Raw genomic sequence first — 12,419 nt, 5'->3', positions numbered from 1 at the left:
GCTACCCTGGAGACAGTGTTAAAAAGTAAATAAGCGCTTTCGTTCATGGTTGCGAATATTTTCGTTGTATAAAATGATTACTAGTGATTTTTTGAACTCCCCTTCGTAATTCAGTGACACGTTTATTATAATTAAAATAATTTCACGAATGGAAATGTTAATTAAATTTCCGCTTCTTTTGAGCCTATTCGCGAAAGCCACGCCGCTTTTTTTGAGCTTCTTTTGTGATGATTATTCGCTTGTTAACTCGGTAGCATCTGTCAGCTTTGTGTGCGGGCTACCAACGGGGGATGCGTCACTGCGACCCTGCTGCATGCGCTGCCTTTATGATGTGCCACACGAGCGCTGTGACGCGGCGGCGGCATTGCTTCGAGCCACAAAGGAAGGAGCACGAAGGAAGAAATCTGACAGACTCATGATACAGGAGAGGGACGGCGCGTATACCGCATCTCTGTGGGAACGCGCTCAGACGCACGTGTGACGCAAACATTCGTACCCTTTAGGTCGCGTCGCACCATGACCCTACATGAACTAATGCAGACCAATGATTCCCATTGAGGAACGAGCGTTTGCACTGGCATTGAAAAAATATAGAGGAGGCGCTGCAAAGACGCTGCTTTTTTTGCATTATAAGTTGAGCTTTTGCATAGCGTTGTTATAGGTTGATAGAGGGTACCGAACAATGTTCGCTTGAAGAAAACATAGTTTTGTCCTATAAAATAATCGCACCTTTGTTGCATCTCTGTCATGCAGGTAATCATACGAAGGAAGCTCTGTGCTGAATTGCTAGAGTTTTATACTGTTACTGGAATAAAATCAAGCGCGTACATGCGTGTGAATAATCTCTACAGTGTTAAAAAGCTGTCAGCCGCGTAGCTTTCCTTACTAAACTTATCGACTGCCCTATACTTCATAGAGTATTGAAAAAAAAAGCAAAACAAGTGGATGTGTGTGCACACAGTGTAAAAAGTGCTATTTGAAGTCATCGCGCAGGAATACACGGTTTCTTGTTGTTATTTGGAAGCGAGATGAGCAAAAATTAAATGCCTATTTATTTCGGTTGCGCCACAGCAGTGCTAGCGTAGTAGGCAGAACACAAGCTAAACACATGCAAATAAGACAACAAAAAACTTCAAGTAAAGTGCGTTTAGCACTATACTTAATACACTTGCACTATATTGCACTATACTGACACTGTATGTTCTATACATGCACAATATTTGAAGATGTTTTAGCGTAAAAAATTGAAGCACTGAGTTCGCGCATGCAAAAACTTTGTGACGAAAACAGATATCGCAGTTCTGTACTCTCATGTGGACTTTATGCTTAATATTGTTCATGTGAAATTATTACAATGGTTACAAGGATACAGCAAAGACTACGACTCAAAAATTAAAATTATTTATTTGAGAACGGTGTATTTAAGACATCATTTTTTCCCCCTTCAGATGTAATTTTACGCGCAGCTTAGAGAATTGGGATCTCGTATCTTCTTTTCCTCAGTTACAAAGCTGTCAACTTGATACATCGCTTCCTTTTTCAATTTGAAAATGTTAAACAATTTTTTAAAAATGAATTCAGCACCTAAAATATGCTTTCTGTAGTGGAAAACTTTGAGTTTCTTTTAAATGCAAAAAAAAAATTACCTAGTTTTGCTGTTCTTGACAAATAAAAAACGATTTTTCTATTCCAGTGCATGACTTTGATAGGAGCACTCGATCTACGCTTTCTCATAATCCCCATTAGCGAATAAACGCACTGAATCAAGAATGTGTAGGTCTAAGTACAAACCCCATCTTTCATCGCAAAGTGGTGCCGTACACAGCGGCGATTGTTCTTAGTAGGGTCCACCTAACATCCTTAGCACTTGAGAAACAGCACCACGTCTGTGTTTTCTTGGAGCTCGTATTGCGTCCTCTTCATTTTGAAGCCCCTTACAAACACGTTAAGGTCAAGCATCTCAAAACCATTTCACAATATCAGTTTCATTCACAAATTTCAAAGGAATCGGTAAAAAGTACTGTAAAACCTATGTGACAGGTGTCTTCGCGCCGTAACACATTGTGGACTACGCGTCAGTTATTTGCCGTCAGCTTTTTTATCAGTCTTTGTGGTTGGACGCCCCTAACAAAAGGCATTGTCCTTTATTGAGCAATACGTGGTGAAGGTACATTCTGCCATCTCTTATGAATGCGACATCAAAGCGGCATTACGTGTAAGTCGGTAGCGAACCTTTTTATTGCCTTTGTTTCTTTCTCGTGTAACGATGTCATGTATACAATGTATAACTACAGAAAAAACTGACGAAGCTTGCACTAAGCCACGCAAGCCTTGAAATAGCGAAACTAGACGATTTTGAAGACTAATCTGGTTGCTTCTAGGTTGTTTCTAGGCCTTAGCTAGCTGATGCAGATTATTTCTAGGTTGCTTCTCGGTCGTTGCTAGGCTTTAGCTAGGTGACGCTAGGTTGTTTCTACGTTGATTATCAGCGCAGAGCGGTTCGAGTTAAACCGCAGACAGTCATAGACACGGCACGGGCCCGTCGTCGTTGGCCAAGGCTTTCCATCGCATCGGGGCCTTCTCGCAGCTGCCATTGCCATTACCGTTCCCCTGTACTCTCTCGTTGTACGTAATTGGTGTCTTCGGCTCGCCGCCGTCGCTTCACAGCCATTTGTTGGGCTAACTGTTGCCTTCTTCATTTTTAGTGGAAGTTGTGAGTAGTGGGATGTACCCAATTTCTGTGGTACATATGCGTTTATGATGATGAGTTTTTTGTGATAGGCCGTTGGGCTTACTGTTGCCTTCTTCATTCTTAGGCATCAGTGGTGAGTAGTGGGATTTACCCAATTTCTGTGCCACATACCCTTTTATAATGGGGATAGTTTTTTGTGATAGGCCTCACAGTGGCTCATACCGATAGGTATGAAGATTGATTGATTGATTGACTGATAAATTATTTGATTGATTGATTGATTGATTGATTGATTGATTGATTGATTGATTGATTGATTGATTGATTGATTGATTGATTGATTGATTGATTGATTGATTGTGCTTAAAAACAACGTATTGAAAATATGTTGCCAAGAGCGAAAGTATCGAAGAAGTCAGGTAGGACATAGTGGCGCCGGCCTTCATATGGAAAGATTGTGAACCTCTGAGACGTTATCTACGTCAAATTGCTTACTTCTGAGACAAGATGAAGGTATTAACTACCAAATGAATCCAGTTCAGGCGTTATTCGGGACGATATTCATAAAAGAAAGTTGCGGCATGACAGATGAGTGTAAGAGGCAGCGAAATTATGTTGGTTTCGTCGTCGCATTTAGTATTAAATGCCCAAAATGAATAGGGCATTGCAGCTATCTCGGGGAATCTTTAAAAAAAAACGCCGTGCGCAATAGGCGAATGCAACCAATTTAGTATTGCCCCGTGCGCTTATTTATTTATTTTGATGTGATCGGGTTTCACCCACAAAAAAAAATTGAGCAGCTCCGCACTAGTGTGCGAAGACTGAGGCAGCAGCGAAGCTAGCTTGCACTAGTTGTGCAAGGCTGGAAGCAAAAGCGGAGCGAGTGCTCGGACTCGGAGGAAAAAGCTGCCCACCCAAGCCCGTGTCTCTTCCTCGCTTAAACGACATGGCTTTGGCGGGAACATGTTGCGTGACTAGTTTTACGTGATTTCTTCGGGAAAAATGTCACGTGATTAGTGGCACGTAATTTTACGTCACGCGACTAGTGTTACGCGATCTTGGCGGGAACATGTCAGGTGTCTATTGTTACGTGATTTGATGGGAACATATCACACGACTAGTGTTACGTGATTTTGGTGGGACCATATCACGTGACTAGTGTTACGTAACGGGTTTTACGTGACGTCCCTCTCCTCTTTCTTTTCCGTCTTTCTCTCTCTCTATTTCTCACTTCCTCTTTCTTTCTATCTCTTTATCTCTCTCTCTCTCTTTCTTTCTTTCTCCGTCTTTTGCATCCCACGCAGCAGAAATCGCCGCAGCCGGAGAGCGCGCGCCGGGCGCACGTGTTAGGGAAGATGAAGAAGACAACGAGGAGAGCCTGCGCCGGCAAGATGATGATTGTTTATTACAACACCAGACAAACTACGGCCACCGCTTTTTACAGGCCGTGCCGCAATGACTAGGAAACATCTCGATTGTTTCGGACTATTCTGATAAGACTATGCGCACCACGCGAGTAGAGTTTATTCTGGAGCTAACGCGGGCCCCAGTGATAACGCTCGAATTGTCGATAATAATTGTTGAGGTTTTCCGCCCCAAACCACGATATGATTATTAGAGATGCCCATAGACGTGAGCACGGGGGGGGGGGGGGGGGGGCAGCGGGGCGGCCCCCCCCCCTATTCACCTAAGAGGGGGGGGGGCAAAGACAGCCCCACACATTGACATAATAGGGAGGGGCGGGGCTGCGACTCGGTGGTGGGGGCGCAATGTCAGCGCATAGATTGACATTATTGGGAGGGGGGCGCTGCGACGAACCTCCGCCCCCCCTGAAGGGGAACCCTGCGCACGCCTGTGGAGAAGCCGTAGTGAAGGCCTCCTGAAATACGACTTTTCGATTATTCATGTATTAATGACGACACGTTCCGCCGATGATCAGATTTTTCGACGGTCAACGAATGTACTCGACGCTATGGTTGTATTGTTTTGTGTCAATCGCTTGTACAGCGAGGTTTATTTGATTTTCTGGGCACCCCAGCTGCGGCAACTGCATTTCGATGGAGGCGAAATGCTACAGGGCCACTTACTCAGATTAGGTGCACGTTAAAGAACCCCAAAAGTGGTCGAAATTCCGGTGCCCTCTACTATGGCGTCCCTCATAATCACATCGTGGTTTCGGCGCGTAAAACACCCAAACAATTCTTATATTGATTTTCTGGACACAAGCTCGTCCAATAAAGAGTTTCGTCTTTAACAGTCTGATTACAACCTTACTTACCATTACAACCACGTCACATCTGGTCACAACACGTGTTCACTGCTCTCTTCACCAACTGAGATTATTGTTTAGACCTAATATACCCATTTACACTTAACTAATAATTAGCTCTACAACTTCTGTATAGATGGTCTTGCCTGTAAAATAATACGTTATGAGTTGGCTGGTAAAATCTTAATTGATTACCTAAACTGATATAAAAATTACTGTGAGTTACTTTAGGACACAGTGAACAATACTAAGTTTGTTGCTTTTTTAATGCACGCCGATTTTAATAGCTGTGCTGTTTAAGCCAGCCGTGCAGAGCGTCCGTGCAGAGCGAACAGAAATTATCATCATTATGAACAGGCACGCGCTCTCCTTCATCCTCTTCTTCTTCGTCGTCTTCATCTTCTGCTTCGCTCTCAGAACACGTGCGCCGATTCCTCCGGCTCGGGATGCAATAACCTGATGGGCGAGAGAACCAGTACAGAGAAGAGAAATAAAGAGAGAAAGAAAAATAAAGACAGAGAAAGTCAGAACTCTTGGGGAAAAGTTTCTTGGCGAGATTCGAACTCGTGTACCCACGATCCGAAGGTGAGCGTCTTAACCACTTCGCTATCCAGGCACGCCAACCGAGCATAGCATAGCCTTGTAGAGTACCGGGTGTTCAAAGTTAAGCTTTATGGTTTCTTTAAAATTCAGCACTGGGAAGACCGTGAAAACCACCTTTGCAGGTATGTTATGTATCCAGGGGGACACAAAGTGCGACAATAATTATCATTCTCAGCTGCCCAATTAACGAAGATGAATAATTAACTTTTTAATGAGTGCAGCAAGCGGCCATGTTTGTATTGAAAAGTAGGAGGCAGTCGCGTTTCTACGCAGTTGCACTTGGAAGAATTCTTCTAGCATGTCTGTGCCCCGAGATATCCCGCTGCAAAGTTTAATTGCGGTTTGCATGATTACGCGTGCAAAACGGTGAGGATCGGCGCAATGTTCCGCCCTGATGTGACGAGCAGTCAACGCTTGCTATCGCCAGCCGGTAGCAAAAGAGTAACCGTTATCATTTTTGCCTATGCCTTCGACCCGTTGTCACATTAAACGCCGCACGCAACTGCCGCGGCACAACGGGGAGAAGCTTTGCGCCAGTGCTCACTGACAGCGACGTGAGCTGGAAGCCTATGATCTCTGACGATGGCGGTTGTTGCTGATGTTGATGCGCATAAATACATAATTATTAAATACGTAATTATTATAAAAAAACATGCGTTCCGTTGAAGGTGCGGGCAGGTGAAGCAAATGGAGCCTTTACTTTCGCACCAGTCTTCAAAACGCATTCGTATCATTTCACATGCCCTGTAAGTATATTACGTATCATAAATATTATTTGATGTCGTGCTTAATGTAATATTGTAAAGGTAATTTGATCAGTGTCACTACTCTCATTTTCTCTCCATTTCACGCTTGCTGTAATGGTGTATTAATAAGATTTGTATCCCTCATTGATATATCGTAATTCTATTCTGGCCGCACCTCCCTGATGCCATCCATAACCCAGGCTGTGAGGACTGCCAAGTGGTTCCTCACTTCTAGTTCCACCCCTAGCAAATGTGTTCGTGAAGCAAAGTAAAATAAATAAAAGTAAGATACTTTTCATTTCTCTGCTGCACGAATATCGGCACGCGTAACATGCTCAATTTCGCCGGATCAACTGAACTTTCTCAGTTGGAATCTAGGCCGTAAAAAAAAGCGGTCATTTGGAAACCTAGTCACTGATTTTTCTTTTTGTTTTGCTCCTTTGCTCTGATCTCCAGTACTTTGTGATTACAGGCAATTCATGACCCCTACAAGACACAATACGCGAAAGACCCGTTTGTAATCAATACTATGGCTGTCCCCATAAAATGCGAAAAACATAAAGCCAATTGATAAGAAGAGCATTTTCATATATATCTTCGACATATGTCGTTATGAGCTGAGTCTTAAAATACCCGCAATATTAGTTCGCATCAAAAACGTGGAAGCAAAGTTGGGGCAACAAATAATATAAGCCACAGTAGAGGAGAGGACACATCATATAAAATGGAAGTTAAGGCGCTCAATAGTAATGACATGAATCGAAACAATAAAGGAAATAAATTTCAGTAGATTCAAACGAAAAAATGGACGTGTATTATGAGTGGTACTGAAATGATAATGAAAAAATTTATTCCCACAGCTATAATGCAGTGGAAAACGCTGCCAATTGCACATAAAATAAGCACGACTGTTCAATTTATGACTAGTGAAAGCAAGCTAACAATTGAAGCGAAAGTAGGGCTCGTGATTATAGAGCGCCCATCCATCTCGAAATTTCATATGCGAGATGGAAGACTGCGTACTCGGCAATTTGATCTTTGTTCCCGTCCCGCTTTCTATTTCCTCCGCGTTTCATTTTGTTTCTGCCAGCGCAGAAAAACGTGTCTCATTACTAGGCGTTCAGCTTTGTTTCAGGTCATAGCTCAGATAGGAACAGGGGGGCACGTGCACCTCCGTGGAGGATTCCAAGCGCCGTGGATGACATCGAAAAGCCATCAGGAAACGCTCACGCACGCGCTCCAACCACAGAAGGGAGGGACGCACTGCTAGGTGACCCCATCGCGGCGCGGATTGGCACGGCCAAAAAGACACAAGGGAGCCGCTGTCACGGCCCACTCGCGCAGTGTGGCATCCTTGTTCTCGACTTGCCGGCTCACCGCAGATGACGTACCGGGAAGGCGCGTACAATCGACCGTGCCCGAGTAGGGGCTCGGCGAGCGAATAGACAGGTAGAAACACCCAGTTTGGCATGAGGCCCCGCGGACAAGCGTAAAGACCGTTTGACGAAAACAAAAGTGACCCCTCTCGTCCCTGGGGTCATGTACAAAGGACGTCCCCTCTGAGCGCGGCGTACGAGTAAAAAGGGCCGAGGAACCCTTCTAGGTCAGATCCCTCGAGCCAGACCTCTTCTAAGCCGACTGCCATAAGCGGTGCGAGGGAGGGACTTGTCTGCGCTGACCCTTCTCACATTGCCAAGGTCACGTAAGCCGCGTTGCCTCCTGCGAGCCAACCTCACAACGCGGTCGACTTTCTCCCCCGATTTCATATATAAACGACGTCACCAGCGATTGTGCTCAATGCAAGGTATACAACAGTCAAGCTGTGGTCCCTAAGAACGGCTGCACTACGGCCGTCTGCGTCGCGGCTCGACACAGCAGAACTGCGCGGTCGCTACCAGTGCTCGTATCTGGACAGTGTGTAACCACTCGGCATGGAGTTGCTCTCGGCAAGTCGAAATTTTTCTCGCATCTGACCATTCAAGGTGTCGCTCCTCGCCGGAACAACAATGTGGCAATATGGCCTCCACTTCTTGTTGTTCTGGCATTGTTAACAATTTGACATGTGCTACGTGTTATACATTCGAGATCCGCGTCCATGAAACCACTGATTTTAAGCAATGCTTATAAGAACGTTTTCGGGAATAATATAATAGCCGATGAGATAATATGCAAGAGCCTGTTCTTGCTTATCATTTCATTGACTTAAGCGAGGATTGCGTGATTTTGGCCTTTGAACAAAGACTTTTACCCTGCCCAAAAACCGTTTGCAAGAAAGGGCACTGCTAAATCGGCTCAATGAACGGCATGACAAACAAAATTTCTTGGGCGTGGAGAAAACTTTTGTTATACTTCCCGTGCTAACTGTGAAAACTTCCATCGCCGCAGATTTATCTTGAAATTGTTCTTTGGTTTATAAAACGGCAAGCAGTTGTACGTTACAAATTCAGCCCAGTGAACTTTATTGACCGAATATGTTGTGTTTTTGGCAGTTAAAGCGCAGGTTTTTGGTTCGTCCTGGTATGGTAACATCACTCGAGCATCGTGCCCAATTTTGACCTGCCGGAAAAGCAATTTCGTTAATGAACGGTGCTTCAAGGCAATAAAGTTTCATACAGGCCACGTTAAATCGTTCTGTATGGGGTTTAGTTTGGCTTATCTTTAACTGCCGCTATACCCGATTATGAGGCGGATGTGCAATCATGACTTCAGTTAAGATGTGGGGCTTACTTTATGGAATATTTTATTGTCGTGCACAGCTGGCACCATCAGCAGAGAGTCTTGCTAACTTCGTTGTACTGTTTTTCTTGGTCCCACCTGAACTGCCTTGGAGGGATATGTATAGCTAGGAACAGTGTAAACACCATCCGTCAGGTTGCGGAAACACGTGCAAAAAAAGGCCCTTGTGCCCTAAAGACGCGAAGAGGTTTGTACATAAATAGCCATTTATGATTGCAGTGGAATGAAGCTGTAGCTTTAAAACGTTATTTTTCTCCATTGCTTCGCTAAGTGGCGCCAATACTTTCAGTGTTGTATATAGCAAAAAATGTAATTACGACTATTTTTACTTTGTACTACAGTTACACTTCAGACTACATAAATCACTGCTTGCTTTAACTTCAGAGAGTGATGCACTTGAGACTGAAGTAGAAGACATTGCTCACTATTACTATTCGCTACATTAGAGATTTATCACTGGTCGCATGTAATGTTTCTACGCTTGTACTGCGGATGAATCAGTTTGTTAAAATTAAGCCCTATGATTGAGCCAAGACAGAAAACCTACTATGTCTTTTTTTTGTTATTTGTGCAATCTGATTTCTGAGAACGATTTCTGAGAACGTGATTTCTGAGAACTTTTAATGAGAGCATGCGCTCATGTTTGATAAATCAGGCTGACTGGCCGCTACTTTTCCGCAAGGAAAAGTAGCGGCCAGTCACGGCCGAAACACGGTCAAACCTTCGAAGTGAATCGCTTGCACATCATAAATGCATAGTTCTCGGAGCTCATTTGTACTTCCAGTACTCGTATACCAGCTTCGCTGCATTAAACTACAGTATAGAAGTAGTATTTCGTAACAGCATAGCAAATATAATAATTGGGTAGATTCCCCCAGACTGATCGGGCCTATTGACTGTCTGGCCACTTGAATTTGCCCGTAGGTGTGATTTACTCGTTGCGTACGTTTTCAAGCTTTTTTATACATTGTTTGCTTTGCTGGCGAAAGAAGGATGAACCTATGTTGCATGAATACAGTTCTATAAAGACATGTGAACGGGAAGCTGTAAAAGTAATAGTCGACTATCCTTCCCTGCCCTTGACGTGCGTACTCTGTTGAATGCCCTAGCAGCTCTAGCGAACTTCTAGTTCTGCGTAGTTGTGTTTAGAGGCCTGAATACCACACAATGCAAAACGCCATAGTGCCCTCGCCTTTCCAGTTGCTTTTTTCCCTACTTTTAGCAAGTCATGGAGTCGCTGGTATCCGTGGCTATCGGCTCTTCAAGGGCCCCCTGGGCACCGGCATCAGTCAGCGCCTTGGTGGCGGCGGGAGCTTGAGCATGGGAGGTTTGAACAGCTTTGGAGGATTCGGACACTCTGGTGGTGGCTTCGGCAGCGGTGGCTTCAGCACCGGCAGCTTCGGGGGAGGCGGTTTCGGTGGTGGAAGCTTCGGAGGCGGCGGCGGCAAGCGACATCAAGTCTACATTGTGGAATATGTCCGAAACAATCAGAAGGTACGTGTAAAGGAAAAGATGGTTGATCCCTCTGTCATAGGAATCGGTATAACGCTAAAGTCAAACGTGTCGTCACAGAAGTAGTTGATTGCTTTAGTGCGTTGGTATATCAGAGCTTGTATAATGTCTATTGTTGTTTGGCAGATGTAGCACCGAGTGATGTGGACGCGCTCACGTTGACGCCTAGTGACACCTTTCCGTACCGACGACTAACGCCCATGATCACCCTTAGACAGTGTGACTTAGTGTGAACGCCCTTAGACAGTGTGACTCTCTTGGAGCATCTCATTTGAGATTGATGAGCTCAAGCTTAATATGTCAGCCGAGCAAGAAGGTTAGCGAACAAAATTACACATCTCCCGCTAAAGGGAACCATGTGTGGTCGCGAAGCAGCGGGGAGATGGTTCGCTTGAGCGGGGGATGGCATATTTTTTTTTAGGAGCTGGCTGCCAGGTTCTTAAGCTGGGCGAGTCCCGCGCCGTAAGCTGCATCCATCCATTCAAAGCGTCGTGGAACGCGAAAAGGAACGCTACGCGCGTCGTGTCTTCCCAATGGCCTGGCCATTAATTCTCACGGGGCGAGCAGGGAACGCGGTCGACAGGCGCGGGAGAGGGGGGGGGGGCGTAGGAGATGAGAGAGAGGGGGAGGCAACGCGCATGTGCAGTGGGGGTGCGGAGGCCTCCCGTGGCGTGCTTGTGCTGGCACTAACGCTAACACTAGCGGCGGCGTTGACGCTGGCGCTCATCGCGGCGTTGCGCAGGAGAGAATGAGGTGCGCGAGAGGGGGGAGCGTAGAAGATGAGAGAGAAGGGGAAGGGACGCGCATGCGCAGTAGGGGTGTGGGCAATGCGGGAGTGATGGATGGACAAAGCCCCCGCCTTAAGCTGGTTGGCATCTAAAAACTTGGAGGACGCTTGACCTTCGCCTTCAAGAGTAGAACGCGGTAGCGTAATCGGGTCCCGTGCGCATCGCCTTCTCAAGTGCTAGCCTAGTTTCGGATCTCGGTGCAAGCCTCATCAGTGCTGCAAGGAAATGAACGACTGTGCGCGTAACATTGGCCGTTTCAAACTATCCTAGAATTCTTACTGCAAGTACAGTTGTTAAGTGCCCACTACATCATAATTCTTCATATTGCGAATCAGCGAAAGCCCCACTACGCGTCCGTAAGGCAACACGCGAACCTACGCAGCTGCTCACTTTGTTGATGCTTTTGCAGCTAGTGATGATTAAATAAGTGTGCGTGCTTTGTAATGGATGGGCCTTAAAAACATCCATTCTCTGCGCAATTCACATGTTGTGACGCCTAGTGCGATTCTACACTTCTGCCCCGCAATATTAAATGCGTTAATTAGACTCCTTCCACTACATGACATTCATGTAGTGTTTTTTTTTTCGAAGCAGCTTCAAGCAATGGCGTGGCTCTGTGGAAGAACACCTACTTGCCACGCAGACAGCCTTAGTTCAATTCGCACTCGAACCGAAGCTTTTTATTATTTATTTTAATTGCATCTTTGTCGATTTTCTGGTCACGGATAAGACGATGATTTTTCGCTCATAACCAACGACTGCGACACCGATGCCGACACCGGAATTTCTGTGCAACGAGCTCTTTAACGCTATCGCATTAAAAAGCACAATCGACAAGGAACATAATTTTCGACAATATGATTTATTCCTTGCTGAGTGTGAGGTTTATTTATGAGTGAGGTTATCAGCAAGAAGCAAAACTAAAACTAAGACGAGTTTGTCAAACGAGTAGTTGGAATCAACAGAGGCGTATCATCTCTGAAAATTATAGCAGGCGAAAACGTTCAATATAAATGATTGCGGAGATTTGTAACATTTGTTGGCATTAAAGACAGGCATGAGTTAAATATTTG

At 45.2% G+C, this 12,419-nt stretch overlaps 1 protein-coding gene across 1 annotated transcript in view; it reads left to right on the top strand.

The window, feature by feature from the left end:
• Positions 1-12,419, top strand: part of LOC119380604 (uncharacterized) — a 37,105-nt gene that overhangs the window by 23,577 nt on the left and 1,109 nt on the right. Inside the window, exon 3 of the mRNA XM_049412227.1 lies at positions 10,269-10,540. Coding sequence (XP_049268184.1) covers positions 10,269-10,540 — 272 coding nt within the window. The remainder of the gene's footprint in view (positions 1-10,268; positions 10,541-12,419) is intronic.

Source organism: Rhipicephalus sanguineus, chromosome 1, assembly GCF_013339695.2.
Source record: "Rhipicephalus sanguineus isolate Rsan-2018 chromosome 1, BIME_Rsan_1.4, whole genome shotgun sequence".
NCBI lineage: Eukaryota > Metazoa > Arthropoda > Arachnida > Ixodida > Ixodidae > Rhipicephalus > Rhipicephalus sanguineus.
Note: the sequence above shows the minus strand (reverse complement) of the source record. Positions and strands in the feature narration are given on the sequence as shown.